Consider the following 24,547-nt stretch of genomic DNA (forward strand, 5'->3'; position numbering starts at 1 on the left):
GACACTCCATTTTCAGCTCAGCAATCCATCATTAAATCAGCCTGATGCCCTTGGGAAGTTTGCAAACAAAGCACATTGGAAGGCAGCCATGCCCAGCTTCTCCCCAGTATCCTGAAGTCTGAGGCATATCCTGTCTCTGATTACAGCAGCTGCATGTTTGCCTTTCATGGCTTGTCACCACTGACAGCCTGATCCTCCTCCACATATTCAGCCAGTTCTTTTTAAAAAGACTTTATACCAGTGGCTATTGCTGTCATGATGAATTTCGTAGGCTGTGTGAAGATTTTCCTTTTGATAATCTTCTTGATAATCTGTAGTCAGCTACCCACGAGATGAGTTTTGGAAGGTTTGGCTGAAAGATTTACGCTTTTATTTAGATCAGTGATTACCCCCAATGTGACACTTGTGGGCAGTGGGCACCAAAATACCCTCCCATTTTCCTCTTCAAATGGTGCTGACTTGCTGCTTCCCCAAAGCATCTCTTCTCCAAGGCAAAGACCCAATCCTGGCTTTACTTGACCTCACTGAATGCTTGAAGAAGAAATCAGGAAGTGTTAGTTTTGTTTCTGCAGGGAACATCCACACAAAAACAGCAGCCTTCACATTAAGAGGATGCTTTGCTTGCCACCATGAAAAAGTTTGTTACTGGCCCCAGCATAGGGCTGCCAGGTTTTCCTCTTTAGAGGAAGACTTCCCAACCGCCAGTCTCTGGAAGGCTTACTTCATAGAATCATAGAGTTGGAAGGGTCATCAAGTCCAACCCCTTGCAATGTAGGAACATACAATCAAAGTACTCCTTTGGAGCTCTTCACTACACAGTAAGCTTGTAGTGGGGTCTCCTCATGTTTCTCCATTTACATGCAAGGAGGCAGCCAACAGCCTACAGTGCAGTTTCTCAGCTAAACTCTGCCGGCTATCTTAACTCTGCCGATCAAAATCAGCCTTAAAGGCACAGATCTCTCCCTCTCCCCTGTCCCCCCTTCTTCTCTTCCTGCTGTTGCTGTCATGGGAGGGAAGCTTGTTTTAAAAGAAAGGCTGGTTTGAAATAAAGTTTCTTAAAGCCCTCCCAATCATTGAGGAGGATAGAAATAGAGCAGCTTGTACTATTCCTTGGAAAAGCCCTCTCTGTTATATCAAGATATTGATACCTCAATATAAACATTTAGAGAAGCAGGAAGGAGGCAGCAACACGTCCATGGTGCTGAAGGGGGAAAGCATGGACAGCACAAGTGATTAGGTAGGCTTATTCAGAGCAAAGATGTGCTCACTGGCATGTAACCTCAACTCCACTCAAGTGTTGTTAGCAAAGCAAATTAAAGTCATGCTAGAAGTGGTCTTGCTTGCCAGAGAAAATGGAAAGTGAAAGCTGGGCTCCAGAAAATATACTTATACAGTGGAACCTTGGTTATCGTTGCCATCGGTTTTCTTTGGTTTCGGTTTTCGTCGTTTTTTTTCAATGAAAAGTTGCCTCCATTTTCGTTGGTTTTTGTTTTGCGCGGGGGGGTGTGTGTGCCGCGGGGGGGGCGCAAAAGCCAGAGTGTGCACCGGGCGCACTCTGGTCTAGCTATGCCTCTGCTCTCTAGTTTAAAAACCACTGAAAGTGATGATGTTTGGGGGTGGATTCCAGCATCACAGCGGCCGACCATGGGGGTGGGGTGGGGAGGGGAGGGGAGGGGTGGGCGCAAAACTGAGGTTTTTGCACCGGGCTCCATTTTCCCTAGCTATGTCTCTGCCCAGAGGAGAGGACAGAAGGGACTGCTGGCTGCCCACTGGGAGCCCAGCTGGTGTGGGGGTGGGTGGGTGGGTGGGGCAGAGGAGTCTGCCATCCCCAGCCTCGGAGAGCTGCTTTTATAAGCACTGAGGTCAGGGCAGGGCTTGGGGAGGCGTGGCCATGCCCCCAGGCGTGGGTGGGGGCATGGCCCCACCCCCAAACCCACCTCATAAAAAATCTATACCTACATCATTGCCCTGCTGCTCCATTGCTTGCCAATGGGAGCATCAGTTTTCGTCAGTTTCAGTTTTCACCAAGGCTTCCCGGACGAATTGCCAACGAAAACCGAGGTTCCACTGTACAAGAAATCTTGAGGTGATGGACATTCACCCCCATCGCGCAGCAGACACATTGTGCATAATCAGCCTCTGTTCCATGCTACCACTTGGAAGGGCAACACCGATAAAATGGGGGTGGGGTGAGATGGAGGAATCACTTCTGGTACAAACCCAGAAGTGAGATCAGCACAATGGGGTGACACTCTATGATTCCATTGAAGTTCTACAGTCAAACTATAGAGTTGGGTGTATCCTAGGACATCACGTTAATGTAATGACATCACTTCCAGGTTTTCACCAGAAGTAATGTTGCAGAGTCAGAGAGATACCAATCTCCATGTCCCCACCCCTCAAAAGCTGGCAACTGTACCCTAGCACCATTTTGTGACTGCCTCCCATGGTAGCCTTTTGTGGCAGAGCCTACTACCCATCCTCAAAATTCCAAAATGTGCCCTTAGGCTCAACAAGATTGAAGATCTCTGATCTAGACCTTCTTACAATAATCCAGCACCTGAGTTCTGGGCTTGCTAAAGTGGAAAAGAATGCCCTTCCAGGAACAATTTCAGCTGCAATTCCAAGCATCATTGCCAGCAGAGGGTGTCATAACGATTCTGAGGCCCTTGGAAAAAATCAAGGATGAGGCCTAGAATGGCTGTCACTCCTCACTGGGGGTCCCCATCGGACCCCACTGGCAGGGCCAAGAAAGAAGCAGCCCTCAACCTGCGCGAGGCAGGCAGGAGCATTGCTGGAAACCGGTTGCCTAAGCACCAAACACAACAAGCATGAGCGACTATTGCTATGCATGGACATCTCGAGCCCTGGACAGGCAAGTAGCAGTGGCAGGAGGCTGTTCTTTTTCTTCTCCCCGTACCCCCTACACTGTTGGAGGTGAGGGCCTATGGTTGGTCAGGTCCTCCCAACAAAGGCTTGGGGCAACTGCCCTTGTTGCCCACTGGCTACAACCACTACTGAAATTGGCCAAAAGCATTTCACTAGCCCAGAGGCGTAGCTCCAACGGGACCGGAGGTGCATGATGCTCCGGGCGCCCCCCCCCCCATGGGGGCATGGTGAGGGAATGACGGGGGCGTGATGGGGCAGGGGCGGAGGACGCACCAGTGCACCAGGCGCTTTCCCCCCTTGCTATGCCTCTGTACTAGCCCAGGTTTTTGGGCACCATTGATAGGGATACAGGACAGTCCACTTGGTTGACATACAGCTGTTTCACTGAGCTTGCAAAAGGCGGTTGTTCTAAATGAAGTTGGGGTGCCTGTACTGTTTGGCTAGCCCTGTTCACACGCATGTGGTAAGTGCATGTACGAAAACAATTAATTACAGCACTGCCAAGGAAAGAGCACCAAAAAACAGACTGATCTTTCAGATATTGTTCCCAGCCAATTGTTTCCAAAAACCAAGGAGACTGCACAGCACTCCTAAGCAACAGATAACCACACCATCCCTTGATGCTCAAGTTCCCTCATTGGAATTCCAGAAACATAATGTGTCCCAAACAAGCAGCAGGAAGGAAGAGAGAAGCTGATCTGGAGAGGTGAGAGTTTAGCTTGCTTCATCCTGTTTCCTTGATTGGAAATGCCCCCATCTAGAGTTTTCAGCTCCAGGTTGGGAAATTTCTAGAGATTTGGGGGCTGGAGTCTATGGGGAAGGGTTTGGGGGAGAGAAATGAACACAGGGGGATACAGTGCCATAGAATCTACCCTTCAAAGCAGCTCTTTTCTCCAGGGAAACTGATCTCTGTCGTCTGGAAATCAACTGTAATTCCAGATCTCCAGCCCCCATCTGGAAGTTGGCAACTCTACCCTCAAGCAATGGTTTTAGAGCTGAGGGAAGTATAATGCCTGACTTTTCCGACTGGAGAAATTGCACACAGGAGGGAAAGAGTTAATCCCATCATTCCACATGACTTTTTGGGTGGGTCGGTGGGGAACCAAATCAGGGAATTGCATACTCATTTGACTTTTATTCAGTGAATGCATTTGACATATAGTTAGGGCAATTGCTAGTAATCCTGTGTGAAACACACACACTTACACACCAGCATTTCTTCACTATATGAAGCGCAGAATTAATTTTCCAGATATTACCGACTCGCTGGCCTCTCACTATGCCCCTTAAGAGAACTCTAGTGCGGCATTGTCCACAGTCTATTACGCTGAGTTCTTATGCAGTCCATGCTGATAACATTATGGAAAATTACTTTCGGCCTTTAAAAGGGCACTCCCTGCATTCAGCCAGAAATGATTCCCCCAGTTTAAACCAATCAATAGCTCTGCTACAAGGACAACAAAAAAGCTTGTGACATTTCCTTGCTATCTGAGGGTGCCTGAGATCTCACATCATGGGCATAATCTCCCCAGATCTGTGGAGGACACGAAACTAGTATCAGGGTACTGGAGAGGGATAAATGGGGGTGTACAATCCATGTATTTGATATAGAAAGCGCCCTGTAGAGGAAGTAGCCGGAGTGCATGCATGCTGAGTTATCTACATTCAGTAGATGAGTCATGAACTTCAAGAAGGTACATGCCATTCAGAGTTGCATGATCAGCTGCAAGAGAATAAGGGACAGGTCTGCTCATAGGCCTGGGCAGCCTGTCTGGAATTTACCTCAAGATGCCTCTCCCACCAACAACCTCAGCTTGCCCAGGCAGCTGCTTTGGATAAATCTGTGAAGAGGCTCACAGAAAAACTGCTTACCATTCAGAGGAATGGGTGATGAACACATTCATATAAGAGTGAGTAGAAGGAAGGAATTTAGGGAACAGAAAGCTGAGGGAAAACTTGACCGCTGTAGTGGGCGTGGCCAAACCTGCCATCATGGGGAAGTCATTACAGTAGGATAGAAGGAGGAGGAGGAGGAGAGGAGGAGGAGGAGTTTGGATTTATACCCCCCCTTCTCTCCTGTAAGAATACTTAAAGGGGCTTACAAACTCCTATCCCTCCCCCCCCACAACAAACACCTTGTTAGGTAGGTAGGGCTAAGAGCTCCTAAAAGCTGTGACTAGCCCAAGGTCACCCAGCTGGCATGTGTTGGAGTGCACGGGCTAATCCAGTTTCCCAGATAAGCCTCCACAGCTTCTGATTCCTTCCAAACTTAATGACTGAAAGGGGATTTTACCAGGATGTGGCAAGCAGAGTAGAATTATCAACATCAAGGTAGGACCTGGAGTTCTCCTGAAATTACATCCTCTCTCCAGACTACAAAAAATGAGCTCCTCTGGAGAAAAGGACACCTCTGGAGAGCAGATGGATCCTACGACATCTGTCCCCTAATCTCCATTAATTTCTTTAGCTGGAGTTGGTCCCTGTTTGACAGAGTTGCAGTTTAAACTTGTTACAATTAACTGAATATGTACATTAGATGTCAAGGCTCAGAGCAGGGACTTTGGCATTGGTGAGGCAGGAGGAGCTAAAATGTGAAGCTCAATCTAGCTCAATGGTCCATCTACAATTGAAATAAAACACCAGGGAATAGAGATTTTTGTCATCAGGCCTCACGATTGCTGCATCGTAGGCTTTTCAACCATACTATAGCTTTTTGAGCCACACTTGCCTGCCTGTCCACACAACTCTGACATCAGATTAATATTGGCTGCAAGAATAGAGAAGGACCATCCCTGGCCCAGATTTGACACTCGTGTTGAAAAGTGTAAGTTTAGACTCCTGCCAGGGATAATCCCATGTGTCTGCAAATTAAGGACAATGTGCTTACACCAGCAGCTTCGTTTGTTTGTTTTGCAGAATCTGCCACTGGGCTTTATGCAAGTAATGCACACAGTTAGCCACACACCCCAGGAGCTGTCTCTGTTTGAACTCCCCTTTATGCAAAGTCACACTTCTCATTAAAGAGGGGCAAGTGTTTTGTACTATTGGTGTGAGCACCATTGCCTATCATCCTGGCCATTCCCAGTCATTCTCCTTTACAGTCAAAGGTGTTCCCTGTGTGAATATTCACAATTACACACCTAAGAGCATTTATGCAAATGTGCTGTTTTCAAATTTGCTGTACCTCCCCATAGGTACCCATCCCCCCAAAAAACGTTGCAATTTCTGAAGTAAAAACACTTCTGTTTTGTGGGCTAAATCAATGCAGGTTGTGGGGGGCCAAAGGACTGCTTCTGAATCTTGTGTTCCCTCTGCAGTGACAGGAGAATTCCCTGTGATGCTAAGTAGAATTGGTTGCCCAGCAACAGGTCCTCCCACCATTTCCCACAGGAGAGTCACTTATTTCTGTGTTTTGTTTTCCTTGTTTTTGAGCCTCGGGATTTTCCTTCCTTGGTCGTAATACCTGCATCCCACAGGTTGCATTGCTTTGGGCGAATAGTGTTTCCTGGAGTGTGATTGTTGCGAGCCTTCTTGGCACAAGGCCTCCAAGGGGTTGGAGTGGAGCTTCCTGCCCCCTCTGCTTCACAAGCGTCCACAGCAACACACTGGCAGTCCACGAGAGACCCACCTCAGGGCTGCGCAAGCAAGGTCCACATGACCAGCAGTGGAAGGACTTGGTCTCAGCATATCCTGAGGTGGAGTAGCTGCAAGGGCCCACTGCTCCTCACTCCCTACTCATGCCCCTCCTCTAATGTCACACCCTTCCACTGCCTACTTGGGAGCACTTTGCCACTTATACATCCAGCCGCATATGCTGCTTAGCACTGCTGGAGAAGGCCATGTGTTTGGTTTGGTTCACAAAGCAACAGCATTCCGAGTGGCCATGGCACTGGCACCCCTGGCTGCACTCATCACCCAGCGCCACCAGGGAAAGGGCATGCAAACAGGATGGGCAGCTGTGACTCCAGCTGGTAGGACACCAGCGGGTAGAGGAAGGACACAGACAGGTGAGGGCAGGTGGGCAAGAAGAGGGGGCTAGAAATGGGTCTGGGCCCTCTCTGCCTAGGGCATACCAAAACCTACAACCAGCCCTGTGCAGCAGCCATCAGCACTGCAAAAGATCTTATGTTCCAGATATGCCCGTTTAACCCCTATGTTCAGAATGGGTTGACCCAGAAAGGGGTGGAGACTCAAAGCAGCAGAAGGCTGCAAAAACTGGTGAAGTTGGAGGAAGCAAGGCTACCAGGCTGGGACCTTGATTTAATTCTTTGTAAGCTCTTAACACCTTGTTTAAGGTAACTGCAAAGTTGTTGGGAACAAGTGGGAAGGGAGTTGTTTATTTTTGCTGTATTGTAAATGTTAGAATTTATTGTTTCAGGGCTTGCTATGTATGGAGTTGATGGGAGTTCTTTTGGGGACCTTCATCATCTTGAATCCCGTTCACCAAGCCTCTGAAGTCTTCATAAGCCAACCACCAGCAAAGAAAAATTTGACTTGGCATTATCAGTAGACTGTAAATATAAGGACTTGAAATGCAACCTAAAAGGGCTGTAAATTGTTAATGTTAAATGTTAATGTTAAAAATGTTATTTGTTAAGAAAGTAAACCATTTTGTTTTAAATTTAGTTCTTTGCAACTCCTTCCAAGTTCTGCCCCACAGAACCCACAGATAGAGGTTACACCCACTGTAGTTCAGATGTTCATGGACTACAATTCCCATCAGCCCCTGCTTCCTGGAAAATGTTTGCACCAGATCCTCGCTCTTATGCTTTTTCCCACCTGCTCAATGTATATATTGACTCCTGGCCTATGATTTACCCTGTGTTCTATTGTCTTAAGTTTTGTCTTGGTTTCCTCTTGAGAGTTCCTACTTATCTTCCCAGGAAAGGTATTTCTCTGCAATGACAGAGATTTACTTTTAATAATACTTGAAACCTGGGAATTCAGAGGAACCAGTAGATAGAGCATTATGTTATTATTCTACAACATGTCACTGATTTTTTTAAAAGCCTCAAAAAGCCCTCTGGTGTGATGTGGGAAATGTTCCTGGGCTGTTCCGGGGGGGGGGGGAAGGGGGCATGGTTGAGGAAGAAAAAATGGTGTGATGTGAATGGGACTGCAACAAATGCACACCCCTGGCATTCCCACACATTGAAACACACTTTGACTACAATCTTTCCACTAAAAGATCTTGCAAAACCACATTTGGGAAAGATTATAGCAAAGTCAGGGAACACAAGGAAATGGACAGGTTGGAGGATAACATTGGATAGAGGCTCAAAAACAAACAAACCCAGCTCTGCTTTGGATGCCAAACCAAAGCAAAATCCCTGTGTGCATGCACTTACAGACTTTCAGGTTCTGGACCAGGTGATCAGCAATCCTAAACAGAGTTCCTAAACATTCTTAAATCCACTGGCTTCAGCGTACCTAGAAATGGGTAACTTCACTTACGATTGCATGGTAAAAAAAAAGAAATAAAAAAACACTCAAGGACATGTACGTGTGTGCCTTTCCAAGCATTCATACCTCTGTTTTTCTTAGGAAAGTATGAATAAGGTGTGTTGCACTATAAATTCCATTATGTTGTGACCATGTCAATCCACCATCTGATATGTGAATCACTACCTCCCCCAGGCAAACAGCTGCATGTGGCAGCTGCCACCAGCCCATTCAGCACTGCCCTGTTTACCCTCTGGTACACTGCATGCATGCACAAAATGATGAGGAAATATGGTGTCCCTGATTGGAATAATAGCAGACGCTATGAGCAGCAACAAAAAGATTCAGAAATAGAAGAGGGGAGCACAGCACGAGCAAGGAAATGGCACATTAGGCCTCTTGTAGAGCTCTGATTGCTTATTGCGCAGGGCTAAAATTTTCAGTTCTTTTCAGAGGGGTGGAGGGGCAGTATTGTATAATGGTTAGAGTGTCAGACTAGGACTGGAGAGCTCAGAGTTTAATTCCTCATTGAGCCATGAAATCACTAAACGAAATAACTAGTCACTCTCTCTTGGCCACCCTCTCTTGTGAAGATAAATACAATGGAAATGAGGAGAATCATTAATTTCACCCTAAACATTTGATAAGATTAATCAGATAGAAATTCTGCTGGTAAGTGATAAAAATCCTGCAATTGGAAGAAATCCACCAAGTTTCTCCTATGTTGCATAGTTTATGTCATCTTATTTTGCACAGTTCTGGTTCTGCTTGACCTGCAGAGCAGTCCCTCAGATACGGGAATTATTTATTTACTAATTGATTTTTATATCACTTTCCCTGTTACCCCAGTCTACGAGCGATTTCCAACATGGATTCACAATAAGTATATAACATACAATACAAATATAAATACAATGCAAATACAATATAGTCAGCAAAGAATGGGACGCTGCCAGCAGGAGATGATGGGAATTGTAGTCCCTGAACATCTGAAGCGCCAGAGTTGGACACCCCTGCAATAGACAGAGCGTTCCACCAGAAATATCTTTGGATTCTCAAACTTCATTGCCCTTAAACCAGAGTTCCCAAACGTACTGCCCATTTGCACCATAATGCCCACCGGTACTTCGTTTGGTGCCCACTGAGATTTTCAGAATGTGAGTGGGTCCCTTGTAAGATATGAAAGCATTGGTTACTGGTTGCTCTCATTCTGTGTTCTGAATAGATTTGGGAGGAACTGGTGGCGCACCTGGCTTTTCTCAAACAAAGTGTGGCTCCATTCCCCCTTGGAGCTGCCCTCTTCCCAGGAAGTGTGAGGAGAGAGGTGTTCTATTTGCTTCTGCCTCTTGGATATTTAGCTCCTTCTGTGTAGGAAAGCTATTTTGGGATGCTTAATTCACCCTCAATTCTCTCATGCTGCAAGCTTGAAAAGGATGGGGACCCCTGCTCTAAACTTTCGTGCATCTCGTTCTCTTCCATGAGGAAATTTCACTCTGGTTGTGTGTTTTATACACACACAGCCCTGGTCTTGTTCAAGGAGAACATCTCATTTGTGAGACCAATTTGAAAGCTCTCCAGGACTAAATGTAACAAATGAGGAGCTATTTTGCCACCACTGCACTATCCCTACAACGTCATTAGCCGAGTGCTGCCGTCTTTTCCAACAGACCATTCTGCTAGTAAGAGTCACATCTGTAAAGCCTCGACCTCACACACATGTTCCCAGAGGAAGCCCAGCCTCGTACTGCATTTACTCTTCCTAGCCATATGATTCACAGTTCGGTTGCTATCAAAATTAGGTCAGTCTTCCCTTGCAATTGTGTTTATAAAGGCTGCTGCTCAAAATCAGGGCTTTCACACACAGCAGTGAGAATGCAGATTTGTCATCTAATCTCCACCACCGACAGATACTTTGATTTGTTTTCATACTGAAGGCGCCAACACTAAAATCATGCAAATTACAATGCAAAGGTACATAAATACTCTTTTGAAAGGCATGGAGTACGCTTTGCTGTTTCTCAAGCCCTTGCTTGGTCTGAGCCCTTTCTAAACTAGCACTCAGTGATAGAGCATTTTGCTTTGCACTGATGGGAGAAAGTGGCTCCTAGTAACGCCTGGCCCACATGAAGTCCGTTTGGCCTAAACGCGGGCCAGGGCCTTCTCAGCCTTGGCCCCTACCCAGTGGAACAGCCTCCCTGAGGAGATCAGGGTTCTGTGGAACCTCGTGGGATTCCTCAGGGCCTGCAAAACTGTGGCACTGATGTGAGAAAGGGGCTCCTAGTAACGCCTGGCCCACGTGAGATCCGTTTGGCCTAAACGCAGGCCAGGGCCTTCTCTGCCTTAGCCCCTACCCAGTGGAACAGCCTCCCTGAGGAGATCAGGGCTCTGTGGAACCTCGTGGGATTCCTCAGGGCCTGCAAAACTGTGGCACTGATGTGAGAAAGGGGCTCCTAGTAACGCCTGGCCCACGTGAGATCCGTTTGGCCTAAACGCGGGCCAGGGCCTTCTCAGCCTTAGCCCCTACCCAGTGGAACAGACTCCCTAAGGAGATCAGGGCTCTGTGGAACCTCATGGAATTCTACAGGCCCCGCAAAACTGCTGTTCTGCCCAGAGGCGTAGCAAGGGGGAAAAGCACCCGGTGCACTGGTGTGTCCTCCGCCCCCGCCCTGCCCCGGAATGCCCCCGCCACACCCCGGAACGCCCTCGCCACACCCCCATAGGGGCACGCGCCCTATGCGTCGCATGCCCCCCGCCCCCTATGGAGCTACACCTCTGGTTCCGCCAGGCATTTCGTTGAGGTCCATCTATCCCTAGTGGGTATGTGCCGCTTCACTGTAGGTGCAAAGCATTGAGATTGCGCCATCATTCATCAGTCCACCATCTGACCACTATTGGTATTTATTAAATTTTAAATATTTATTACATTTTTAATTGGACTATTTTAACAAACAGTTAATTATATTACAATTTTTAGACTGTCACTCGGTTTCCCCTTTTATGGTCTACGTAGGCTGAGACACTTTTATTGTATTTGTTGTTGATTTGTAAATTGCCCTGAGCCAGCTCTGGAAGGGGCAATTAAGAAAGTCAAAATAAATAAATAAATAATAACAGGATTCGCATTCAGGGCTAAACCAGACAAGATGCAGGAAATTTCATGAACGTAGTTTCCAGAACGTGTTACTGCACACAAATTGGAGTGGCACAAATAGATGAACTTGGCTGCTGGTTTTCTTACCATACTGCCTTATTTGCTGGGATGCAACCCAGTCCTGTAAGTTGTCGCTGACTTGCTCATTAGAACATAAGGAGGCCTCTGCTGGATCACACAAATGTTTGGCCAAATCATCTAGCATCCTGTTTCCGGCAGTGGCTGGCCACTTGCCCCCCAGTAAGGCCACAAATAAGTCAAGAGAGCCATGGTTCTCTTCCATATGGAACTGCCTAATACCATGCCAGAATCTAGCTCATTATTTCCTGACTGCATGCCAAGCAGATGCTCCCCCACTAAGCCACTCTCTCTCATCTTATCCCCCTTATCCATATGTGAGGAAAAATGGGGATGCAATTGTCTTGCTAAATAAAATAACAACAATAATGCTGGTTGACACACTCAAAGATCTCTAAAAAGCTGGTGGCGCAGGACTCACCTTTGCAGAAGCCATACATACCATTTCTTCCTCAGCAAGGCTGGTGGTTCTGTCTACGTTTACTAATTCTACCAACACTTAATAATTTTACCAACACTTTTAAGCAGTTGCTCAGCACAGAGCTTAGGCATGTAATTTTCTGGCCTCTAATCCATCCCTCTGAATACTTTTCTGGAAGTCTGTTACATTGGTTACTTTTCATTAACTCTGGTAAAAAGACCAGCTCTAGTGACATATGGACTCAGTTAATTTTTAATTTGTCAGTCTAGAATTTCCTCTCTCTTGTCACTTCTATTTGATTCAGTTCTTCAGATGCCCTCTAGATGCCTTGCTTAAGATGAGCAGCAGTTCCTCCCCGCTCCCCAGGGTGGGGGCTGCTTAGCATCATATACTCAGGTCTGTGACTTTCTTTGCTGTCACTCAGGGCCAAACCAGACATTACAACTTTAATGAGCTGAGTTGGAGGAACCTTCCAGCCATTCCCCTCAGACAGACAGCAGTTGCTGAGAACTAATTTCTCAAGTGCCACAAGAGCATGGTTCAGGGCAGGTTCCTGCAGCCCATGGGAATTTATCTATCTGCAGCTGTCATCTGATTAGGGTTGACAATCCCAGATTGGGAAAGTCCTGGAAATTTGGGGAGGAGCTTAGGAAGGGTGGGGTTTGCAGGGGTGGTGGTGGTGGTGGTGGTGGTGACATCGTGGGCTATAATGCCATAAAGCAGTGGTTCACAACCTGGGGCACGTGTACCCCCCAGCGGTATGCACCACAGCGATTGGGGTACTCAGAAAATTACCTAATGGATTTGCTAATACAGGGGGACAATTTTAGGGAAACGGGTTGTCAAGGGGTACACGAGTGAAAAAAGGTTGGGAACCACTGCCATAGCAGCCACTTCCTCCAGGGAAATGGATTTCTGCAGTGTGAAGGTCAATTGTAATTTTGAGAGATTTACATGCCCCACCTGGAGGTTGGCCACCATACATCTGACTGAGGGAATGAGAGAAGAACTTGTTAAAGAAATGTCACATCTAGTTTGGTCCTTATCCATTCACAAATTACTCCCATAAAGGTGCAGAAGACCAGCTGTTGGCCAACAGATATCGTTTGCTTTCCTCCCTCTGCTGCATTTGATGGTGATGGCAGAAAAGATCTGAAGATGTCCTTTAGTGAGACAAGACATTGGTCCATCTAGCAGCTAGATTCTAGCTCAACAGGGTCTGCTCTGAATGGCACCAGCCTGGGCAGAGGATTTGCCGGGAATGATCAGGGACTGAACCCAGAGGAGTAGCAAGGGGAGAAAGCGCCCAGTGCACTGGTGCATCCTCTGCCCCCCTGCCTGTCCCTGAACACCCGCCACTCATGCCCCCCCCGAATGCCCTTGCTGGCACACTCACTCACAGGTGTGAGCCCTCGCGTGCCCTGTGCTGCCTCGCGACTCCCCCCCGTCCCCCTTGGAGCTACGCCTCTGACTGAACCTAAGACTTTTCTTATGCGAAGCACATTCTCTACCATAAGAGACACAAGCTCTCCATGGGTGAGAAAGATAGGAGTGAACAGCTGCATCTTGTGTGCTTATTTCAATAATTTAGGTCTTGCCTCCCTTGCTCTGATTCTCCTTCAGTGACTTTTGGGTCTGAGAAACAGTTTGGCACTATATAGAACAAAGGACGGCAAGGAAAAAAAAGAAGCTGTTAAGAACAGACACTAGAAGGGAAACTTAAACTTTCCCCAGGGAACATCCTCTAAGAACAACAACACCAAGATGGGAAGGAGTAAAAAGAAAAGATCCAGCACATGGTGGGAGACCCAAATATTATGGTGACATCCTTTAAAGGTCTGAGGAAGGAGGTTGTGTATTTGGAAAGGACATATGTGCAAACCAAGGTTTTCTTTGAAAATTACATCCATAACCCCTCTACAGTCTTCTCCTATTTTCCCTGCTGTAGTAAGTAAGACTGTAAGTAAGACTATAGCTATGCACCATAGCAGGCAAAAAAAACAGGACAAGTGGACCCCTCAGCTGTGTAGGGCCCCAACTAGATGTGACAGCATCCCCCTGTCCAGACAGAGACGCTGCCTCTATTTTACAGTGATTTAAAAATGCTGCGACAGCCCAATACTGACTGGGCATGCACACAGTGACCTGAGCTGCTCTCGTTTCCCGCCCTACACACCACACACACACACACGCACACACACACCCTTTCATGTGCTGAAACAGCTGCGGGTTGTGTATGTTTGGCTGTTTTGGCACTTGAAAAGTGCAGGGGGGCAAAGAGAGCCTCCTATGCCACACAGCAATCTCGTAGCATTTAAAAACCGCTTTAAAATGGCAAACCGTCCCTATGGTGGACACAATGCCATCTCATCTAGTTTGCCATCTCATCTAGTTTGACTCTATGGCCCCTTCCGCACACACAAAATAATGCATTTTCAAACCACTTTCACAACTGTTTGCAAGAGGATTTTGCTATTCTGCACAGCTTCAAAGAGCCTAAGAGATGGGCAGAGTCACCAGGCTTTCCTCGCACGGTGCTGTGAATGTGGCTTGCTGTGCGCTGGGGCAGGGCATCATAAAATCATTGGCCCAAACATCTTTTTCTTTCTTCATTTAATTTTTTTTTGGTAACATCGAAACTGAGGGCGCGTTCTGGCCAACTGGAACGCTTGCTCACTGCTCTGTGTCTTTGTAGCTGGTCCTAATAAAAGGTATTATGTGGACTGTGGATTTTGCTTTTGGATTTTAACAACTGAGTGACTGAGACAGAAGCGTGGACGAGGAAAGCAAATTGCCCTGACCCACATATATGGGAGAAAGGAATAATCATTTCCAGAACTTCGATTCTGGTTGCTCCTTTAACTCTTAGGTCTTGTTTGCTTTCATGACATGTCCTTAAGGCCAGATTTTAAAAAGACAAACCTACAGCTTGTGCACGTGTGTGGGTTGCAGGAGGGGGGATCCCCTATGTGCCCCTCTTTCCCAGCCATCCATTTGTGGAGCTGCTTTTCTCCAGAAGACAACAGCCTTCTTTATTCTCAAGGCCTCCACTGGCCCAGGCTGCGTGGGGTGGGATGCTTGCTAATAGCATTATGTTCATTCAATAAGAAGGCGGCTGTGCTGGACAGAGGGCTCCATTCATGCAACCACCCCCTGTCCTCTTGCTGCCCCAGCTCTGCTCTGTATCCATCCAAAACTGCAAGGACTGCTAGGAGATGTAGCCACTCTCCTGGAGCTCAGTAACTCCTCCTCATAGCGCCTGGGTAAACCTTGGAGCTACCAAAGCACAGACTTTTGGATGCAGAGCTCACTCCCGGAAAGCATGCCATAATGGCATGGATGAGAATGCCTCTGAACATATGCAGAGTGTCTTTTCCTCCTTACAGAATAACCACTTATACGATTAGAGAAAATGAATTCCAAATTGACTCTCCATAGTGCAAACCAAAGGATGTCCAGGCAGTAATTTTGGTAATTTGGCAGGGAGGAAGACCTTTCTCCATATCTCACTAGAACACCAAACCACACTCTTGTTCTACACAGACCTTCTTCAATTTCACACACACCCTCACACTCCCCACCTCTCGAATCACAGAAACAAGACTGTTACCTGCCGAGATGCATAGGCAGCCCAATCCCTTTTGACTTTAACTGCTGCCCCCAAATCTCTGCTACGCAGCTGTTCCCATTTTGGTGCTAAAGAAGGTGGCTGACCTTCAAATCCAGGGGTCTTCAACCTGCGGCTCTCCAGATGTTCATGGACTACAATTCCCATCAGCCCCTGCCACCAATTGGCCGTGGTGGCAGGGGCTGATGGGAATTGTAGTCCATGAACATCTGGAGACCCACAGGTTGCAGACCCCTGATTCCCTGAACCTCATCCTCAACTATCTTTCCCTAGTGAAGTTGAGTTTGTGCATTTTTCAAGGAGGGCTCTCCAATGATCTCCAGAACAGGACCTTCCCCACAGCCCCACCACTGGAGATCCTTTTAGCTGGGGATGCTGCTGAGGATTGAACCCGGGACCTTCTGCAGGCAGAACAGCTTACTCTATCATTGAGCGATGGGCCTTTCCCAAAAGAGTATGTGTGAATGAGCGTATGAATATCATGTCATATATCACAACTGAGAGCTATAGCTGCAGACTCTGGATAGGGAAATCCCTGAAGATTTGAGGGTGGAGTCTAGGGAAGATAGATTTTAGGGATGGGAGATGGCAGGGATATTATGCCTTCTAAAGCTGCCATTTTCCTCTTGAACTGATCCTGTCATCAGTCATATTTCTGGGCCAATTCCAGGACCACTTGGAAATCAGTAATCCTAGACGTGATTGTGTCGAACATGGAAAATAAAAAGGTAGTGTGGTGTAGTGGTTATAGAACTAGGAACTAAGAGACCAAGGTTCATATCTGGCTCTGCTATGGACTTGGGTCAATCACTCCCTGTCAGCTTAATCTACCTCGCAAGGGTAAAATGGAGGAGAGGAGAACCATGTAAGCTAGCTAGCTAATATTTATCTATCTATCTATCTATCTGTCTGTCTGTCTGTCTGTCTGTCTGTCTGTCTGTCTGTCTGTCTGTCTGTCTGTCTGTCTGTCTGTCTGTCTGTCAGTCAATTAATTAGATTTTTATACCGCCCTATCCCCCGAGGGGCTTAGAGTTCCCACTGGGGAGAAAACAGGCTATAAATGTTCTTCAGGAAAGAGAGAAAGATACTTTTCACATGCTCAAATGAATTTACAGAAGTTAATTGTGGTTCCTCAGGAAAGGCAGGAAGATACTTTTCACATGCTCAGATGCATATTTCCCCACATACTTGCCATGTTTACTAATATCCATCTGGCACTAAAATCAGGTTATGGCACTGAGTCTTTCTGTTCTTCGGCTAAGCCTTATACGGCCCCTTTCCCTCCCTCCCCTAACAAGTTCAGGTATAAGAGTCGACCCTATGGGACAGGTGCATGCATCCTGAGAAGTGCTACCCCCAATAAATCCTTGCAACATCACAGAATCCCTGGAAATAGCAAAATGACATGGGGCAGCCTGTTTGGGGGCAGCAAGGAAGGCCTGCAGTCTAGAACTATCCCACTGAGTCTGGCCAGATAAAGCTGGACTCCTGTACAGAACTGAACTTCTCGAATAATATGTGCTGAGTCTCATGCCTACTCTCTGTCCTTCTCCCAATTCCCAGATGTTTGTGGGATTTTCTACCCACAGATAGATGGAGTTACCCAGAGATGAGGGGAATCTCTCTACACTAAACAAGAGAAAGCCTACAGGAGGGACAGGAAAAGCACACTCACACCGATGGTGTTGTCTTAAAAAAACATCTATTTCAATTATTTTCTGACCCTATACATCTCCACTGTGAAAGTGCTCAGATAAACCTTCTTTGCCGCTCCCTCATATGTTCAAATTATGGCCTGGTTCTTCTCTAAGTGTATGAGAGAAATAGACTGGGGGAAGGGAAACAGGATTTCTGGGAAGGAGCGTGATCCATTTTAATGCCTTACATTTGTTATCCTGCCTGCCTTCCAAGGAGCTCATACATGCCTCCCTCCCGCCTTCAATTTATCCTCACTACAAACCCCCTGAGGTAGGTTAGGCTGAGAGAAAGCAGCTGCCAACGACTGTCACAGCTAAGTAGGTCTTGGAACCCCACTCTCCTTGCTGGACTGGCTTAGAAAAGGGTGGGAGTGGTCTGGGAGTGGCATTCCCAGGTATTGGCACGGAAATTAGAAGGAAAAAAGGGTAGCCATCTGAACTGAACCCACAGAAGATCTTGTGGCTAGCACTCGGATGGGAGTGGGGTCCAGTGGAAAGGAGCAAGGATCTCTGGGATTGCGGCAGCGGGAGGCAGAACTCCACAGTTCTCTCTTGACCTTGGGCTTTTTCGCCCCTAAGAAGTGGCAGCTTGTGAGACCACAGAATTGCCAAGAGCCTGGGAAAAAATACATCCTGTCTCTTTAACAGAGGTTCGATGGCACGTTATTTACCAGTTGATGTTATTTGCCTCTGTGCCACGGAAAGGTTCAGATGCCCATTTCCACACATTAAGCTTCTGTTAAAGAGGCCTTTGTCTCCAGGCCTGTTGGCAACCCTAATCAACACGCTGGATGATCATCACAAAGCCCCAGAGGGGCTGGGGTAAAGTCAGTGGCTTAAATTCAACCACGCCCAGCTCTGCGGGATGGAGGCGCAACCTTGCCGAGCTCCCTGGTCCCACTGTGGGACAGCCCACGGCACTGTTTTTCCCACAGCAGTGGCCAGCCTGGGAGGCCCCTTAGCCTCATCCAGGGGGATACAGTTGGAGGAATACTCTCTGCAGCTCCCCCACTTTTCCAGTCAGAAGAAGGGCAAAGATAAAATGTTAGGGGATGGGAGGGGTCCTCGGCTGGAATTTGAAAGCCCCCCCAAGATGCTGCAGGCACTTTGGCCTGGCAGGCTGCCTCTCTTGGCAACACCCACTTGCGGAGACAAAAGGAAACCCCATCGTGAGAGCACGACTGGATTGGCCGGTCTCCCAGCTCTGCTGGCCAATGCGTATGGGGGAGGTCACCTCCACACGGTGATGGAGATGACATTTTCTTAGCTGCTTTTGTTGTGTGACAGGCACTTAGCCCGAGCTGCTGGCGCTGAACATCAAACACGCATACACACAAACACACACACACACAGAGCTTTGTTGGCCTACAGTTCGGCCACTCCCACCCTATGCCCAACGGAACAGTGCCTGACAGACCATGCAAAGGAATCCAGCCAACACATGACAGCACATAAACACAGCCAGGAGGCTGAATGGCCAGCACAAGCCTATAATTGCCACAAAGATCCATGGCGGTTGAGCAGATAAGATATGGCCCTGGGCTCTTTAAACTACAAGTGCAGCAAATTGAGAATAGCCACCATGTCCTGTCTGGAGACTCTGACTCAAGTAGTATGAACGAGAATCCTCTCTTCACCCATGTCAAAAAGTGGGGGTGAAATCCACTTTTTAGACCACCTGATTGGCTAAAGAACAAACATGGGGCCATGAATGCCATGCATGACATTAGGAACCCACCTTCCCTCAATTTCCCACCTTGGCAGTGCGATTATAATGCCCCACCTCACAGGACTGTTGTGGTGATGTGCAAGAATGAGTTTGTCAAACTCCAGCTACGAAAGAAAAACAATCTAGAAACGCTGCAGCAAATTCAGCTTACCTTGTACTTTGTGGCTAATAGTTCCGTGGCCTCTTGCTCTTTCCTCAGCTCCTCAATCATCTTCTCCTTCTCTTCCAACAGCTTCTGCTTGTCCTCATTCACCAAGCTGTGGTCATCCTGGATAGCCGCTTTCTCCTCCTCCAATCTCTCCTTTTGCTCCTTCAAGTAATTTTTCATGTTTTTCTCCAGACCCCCGTCCTCATTGTCCTCCAGTTCTTCAGCCTCAGGGGTTCCCTCCCAATCTAGCGTCTTCTTCCTCCGGCTGTTCCTCCTCCTCTTCTTGCTCAGCATCCCCCGTTTCTCCAGCTGGGCCTTCAAACGTATGATCTCCTCTTGGAACTCCCGCAGCAGGGTATCTTTGGGGTCCTCATTGACCCGGGGTTTGTTCTTGATATTTTTGGCCCTGTTGGCAAATCGGAGAGTAGACAAGCTCTCGTCGTAGCTATGGGAGGCTGGGCCCAGCGTGGCCACCATGATGGTCTTGGCATTGCCACCAAGGGAGTCCTGAAGAAGGCGGGTGAGCTTGGAGTCCCTGTAGGGAATATGGGTGCTCTTGCCGTCCACCAGGGCTGAGATGACGTTGCCCAAAGCAGAGAGGGAAAGGTTGATCTTGGATGCTTCTTTAGGTCTTTCCCCTTGAATCCCCATCTTACTCTGCCGCTCACTCCCAGCCAAGTCCACCAGGTTGAGCTTTCCTACCCGTATATGGTCTTCCCCATCTGGGCCGATCTCGCTGCACTCCACCGTGATGACAAAGATGGCGTGTGAGCGAGAACTGTATTCGTTCATGTTGGTGCTGCCCACTGACCGGTTCTGGTTCCCCAAGTTCATGACGTGCTCTATTTCCTTCACATTTTTCGTCACAAATGATGAAAGGTCCTTGATGTAAACACCGGTTTCAGGGTTCTCTTTGAGCTCCATCTTCTTACTCTGGTCTTTGGCCAGGAGATCTCTGATCTCCTCTTGATAGATCTCCAAGTAGGAAGCTCTGACCAAGTACTGCTGGTTCTGTGAGCGAGAGATGTGGGTGAAGATGTGCTCAAAAGAGTTGGGGATGACTCCTCTCTTCTCAGAGTCAGCCCAGGCCCCTTGCATAGTGTAAGTTTTCCCAGTGCCAGTCTGACCATAGGCAAACATGGTGCCATTGAACCCTTGCAGAACTGAATCTACCAGGGGCCGTACAGTCTCGTCATACAGGTCTGCCTGCTTGGAGCTGGCATCATAAACAGCGTCAAAGGTGAACGTCTTTGCCAGCTCGCCCAGCGAGGCTTTAGGGTTCCGGATCGTCACTTGGCCCAGCTTCACATCCATGTCCAAGATTCGCTCATAGCCAGCAGCTTCCTCCTTCCTGTGCATCGGGCGGCAGCGGACCACCACCTTCAGCGCCTCGCTAATTTTGGGCCTGTTAGCCATCTTGAACCAGTTGCTCCTGCCCACCTTCGACTAGCAGGTAAAAGTGATGGCTCTGACAGGCATGAGGGCTTCTTCCTTCCCGGGCGAATGTTGCTGTAGCAGCGACACTCACAGACTAGAGGCTGCGGTTACTTGTATTTTCTCTTCTGCACAATGGATGCAGTTCGGCAGGATCCATTCAGGGCACCTCACCCTGGACCGCAGACCACCCATCCTGGATCATCCCCGAGGGAGAGGAAGGGAAGGCTGTCGAATTTCAGTCTTCTCTCCTGATTTTTCCCCCAGATTTTTTTTTCTTTTGGCAATGAAGAGTGAGGCTTTCTTTCCTTCCTGTCTAATTCTTGAATCTTCCTAAGGGATCCATCGGCAGCTCCGGGCGACAGTGCCGGGAAGGGCTAATGTGCCCCTGCGCTTGATGCTCATTCATTGTAGCTCAGCAGCAGCTGCTGCCCGCTGTGTATGTGAGAGAATGAGGGAGGAAAACAGAAGGGGAGGGGGAGAGAGAGGGAGGGAGGGGGAGAGGGATGCTGCTGCTGATCTGATGGGGAGGGGGACTGCAGAGTGGCTGGTTTGCTGGCATGGAATGGGAAGCAGCGCACAGAAGCAAGCGCCTTCTCCTCCTCAGAGCCTGCCCACCGGACTGCGAACATCAAGCCCCTCTTGGCTGCCACGCCCATTGGACGCGAAGCACGCTGGGGGATGTAGTCCCGCCTTTGTTGCAGTCTCCACACACCAGAAGGATGCTGCCGGGAGCCCCGGATCATGGCAGAAGGGATGGCAAAGGCGGTGCGTCTTAAAGGGGCAGGCAGCTGGTACCCAGAGCGCCCAGGAATACAGAGCTACCCTCCTGGCCTCTTGCGACAAGGCACCAGAAAGCCAAGCTGGGAATGGCTCGTCTAAAAAAACACCCCAGATCCTTTTGGTACAGATTGTGGCACCTCCAAACATGAGACTTTTGTAGAAGGCTGGGGAGCCCAGCGTCCGGTTTCTGTAACTCGAAGCTTTTCCCGATTTCCTCTCTGTAATGACAGGCATGTGAGTGACTGCAGGCTGTCAGACACTGAGTGTAATTTGAACACCCCAGTTCTTTCTAGTGCACCATTTTAAAGGCTCTTTGCCTTATGTCTCTAGGGATGGTGCAGGCACTGAGGTGAGCATAAAGCCAAGACTCTGGTCTATGCAGCTGCCTGCAGCTGTGCCCTGCGGCAAGAGCTGACTCATTTCAGTGGGGCATCTGCCTTCCTGAGAGATTGTGCCCCATGTTAATAAAAGGGTTAATAACTAAGTAGGGTATGGTTGGAAGGGACCTGGCTGAAGCTAAATAGTTCTAGATCTGGTCAGTGTTTGGAGAGGCATGCCGCCAAATAGGCAAAGCGGGGTGCCGTTCGGATTTTCCATTTTTATACCATCCCTGGAACTATTGTGTGGTTGCAAAAGTGCTTAGGGGTGCACAGTACATTTGAGCTTTGCGGAGAAATGTCACAGATAGTATTTCTTGTATTTTGACACCACTGTTTACATTCATTCCTTGTCTGTCTGTCTGTCTATCTATTTGTATCTGCCAACAAATTATGGACTCGCTGCCCTCATAACCTGGACTAGTCTGATCTTTTAAGAGTTCAGAAGCTAGGGAGGGTTGAGACTTCCTACTTGGACAAGAAGTCACCAAAGAAGGGGGGCTGATGTGCACAGGAAGGTCATGGCAATCCACCTCTGCTTTCCTGTTGCTTTGAAACCCCTGTGAGTTGGAACCCCTGTGAATTGGAACAAACCCCTGTGAATATGCTGCCACAGGAGGTGGTGATGGCCACTAACCTGGATAGCTTTAAAATGGGCTTGGACAGATTTATGGAGGAAAAGTCGATCTATGGCTACCAATCTTGATCCTCTTTGATCTGAGATTGCAAAGGCCTTAGCAGACCAGGTGCTCGGAAGCAGCAGCAGCAGCAGAAGGCCATTGCTTTCACCTCCTGCATGTGAGCTCCCAAAGGCACCTGGTGGGCCACTGCGAGTAGCAGAGTGCTGGACTAGATGGACTCTGGTCTGATCCAGCAGGCTAGTTCTTATGTTCTTATGTTCTTATAAATTGGAACTTCATGGCCTTTAATTGATTGTGAGCTGACTTAGGTTTGCCAACTGCAGGGTGTAAAATTCCGGAAGATTTGTGGGAGGAGCCTGGGGGAGGCAGGGTTTGGGGCGGTACCTCAGAAATGCCAAGGAATTCATGTAATGCCAGAGTCCACCCTCCACAGCAGCCGTTTTCTCCTGGGGAAGTGATGTTCTTGGTCTGAAGATCAACTGCAAGAGCGGGAAGACAGGCTTGCACTGCAGCTGCTGTTCCTCGAGGTATTCTGTGCAGACACACACTAAGGCTGTGCAGAGGCGCAGTCCCAATGTGGGGCTGCACTGGAGACTGAAGACGACCTTCTTTTCTTTTTTCCAATAGCTTGTGAAATATTGTAAACAAAGGTTTCAAAAGAAGCATTCGATTTATTGGCAGAGGATACGGACCAAGGGGAAAACTGCCAAGATCATTCAGCTGCTCAATTTTGCAGAAAAGTCTTTCCTGAACTCCAAAAGGTGACAAGGGTGTTTAGCCATGGCATCTCAATCCTGTCTGCCCCCTAAAGTGTGTGTTGCTGTGGTACAGGTGTTAGAGTGTTGGATTACAGAGGCCTGGATTCAAATCCTTAAGTGTGAAGCTCAGTGGGCAACTCATTTCTTTTGGACTGACCTATCTCACAGGAGTGTTGTGATGATAAAGGAAGAAGAAGAAGAGTTGGGTTGATATCCCCCCTTTCTCTCCTGTAAGGAGACTCAAAGGAGCTTACAAACTCCTTTCCCTTCCTCCCTCACAACAAACACCCTGTGAGGTAGGTAGGGCTGAGAGAGCTCAGAAGAACTAGCCCAAGGTCACCCAGCTGGCATGTGTTGGAGTGCACAAGCTAATCTAGTGCACAAGCTAATCTAAGCCTCCACAACTCAAGTGGCAGAGCGGGGGATCAAACCCGGTTCTCCAGATCAGAGCGCTCTTAACCACTACGCCACGCTGGCTCTCTGGAAGAAGTGTGGTCTTTGGAAGAGATACAGAATGAAGACATGACATATTTATGTACCCTTTAACGTCAGGTGCTCCCCTCTTTGATTTTCAAAGCAAAAAAAGTAAGTCTACCTTTTGTGCAGATCAAATTTTCTTTGTTTCCATGTGTGTAAGTAATGCCAGGGAAAATGAGCCAGCCACCACTGTGAGAGCAGGCTGTCATATTTACAGGCAACACTGCAGTAGCATCACACTGTGAACAATAATAATAGTAATAAAAAGGCATTTCAATCAGAGCTGCTGGTGATTTGAATTACAAAACAGAAGGGTAGGGGAGAGTACAGGGAGGACCTTACCCCCTTTGCCATGCACAGTTAAGCCAGTGAGACGCAGTGTTTTTCCCAGCTGAGTCAGCACTTTGGGAAACGGAACAAGGGTACAATTGCTCCCGCCTCCTTGCTAAGTGGAACAAAAGACAGTACAAGGCCTCTCCTGCCAGTCAACTTCCCATGGGTATGAAACAACAGCTATTTCTAGAGACTAGAGAGCCCTGGATGATGCATTCCTTGGCCACTCACCCATCCCTGGGTCAGAGTTCTTGTTCCTACCTTGTGCTGAGGCCAGATAAAGCTTTTGAACATAAGAAGCTGCCTTGGTCTATCAGGGTCATTAACTGTCTACTCTGCCTGCCAGTAACCAAATCCCCAGACAGATAACTGAACTGTAAAAAGCATCCTTGGGGTTTATGGATGGGGTCCACAGCACTGCAGAAGGTGGTACAGTAGAAGTACACGCCTGGAGCTTGAAGGAAGCTGGGGAACAGGGAAACAGCCACCTTCTTTAGCACCAAAGCTCTAACATTACCCCCCCCCCCTCCACTGCAGGCTGCTTTTTTGCAGCTTATATTA

At 48.0% G+C, this 24,547-nt stretch overlaps 1 protein-coding gene across 1 annotated transcript in view; it reads right to left on the reverse strand.

Moving 5' to 3' along the window:
• The window catches only part of KIF3C (kinesin family member 3C), a 60,570-nt gene extending 39,350 nt beyond the window's left edge, over positions 1–21,220 (reverse strand). Inside the window, exon 1 of the mRNA XM_048516307.1 lies at positions 19,187–21,220. Within this exon, the coding sequence (XP_048372264.1) occupies positions 19,187–20,599 (1,413 nt within the window). The 5' untranslated portion in view covers positions 20,600–21,220. The remainder of the gene's footprint in view (positions 1–19,186) is intronic.
• Positions 21,221–24,547: the final 3,327 nt, after the last annotated feature.

This window comes from Sphaerodactylus townsendi, linkage group LG01 (genome assembly GCF_021028975.2).
Source record: "Sphaerodactylus townsendi isolate TG3544 linkage group LG01, MPM_Stown_v2.3, whole genome shotgun sequence".
NCBI classification, from domain to species: Eukaryota; Metazoa; Chordata; class Lepidosauria; order Squamata; family Sphaerodactylidae; genus Sphaerodactylus; species Sphaerodactylus townsendi.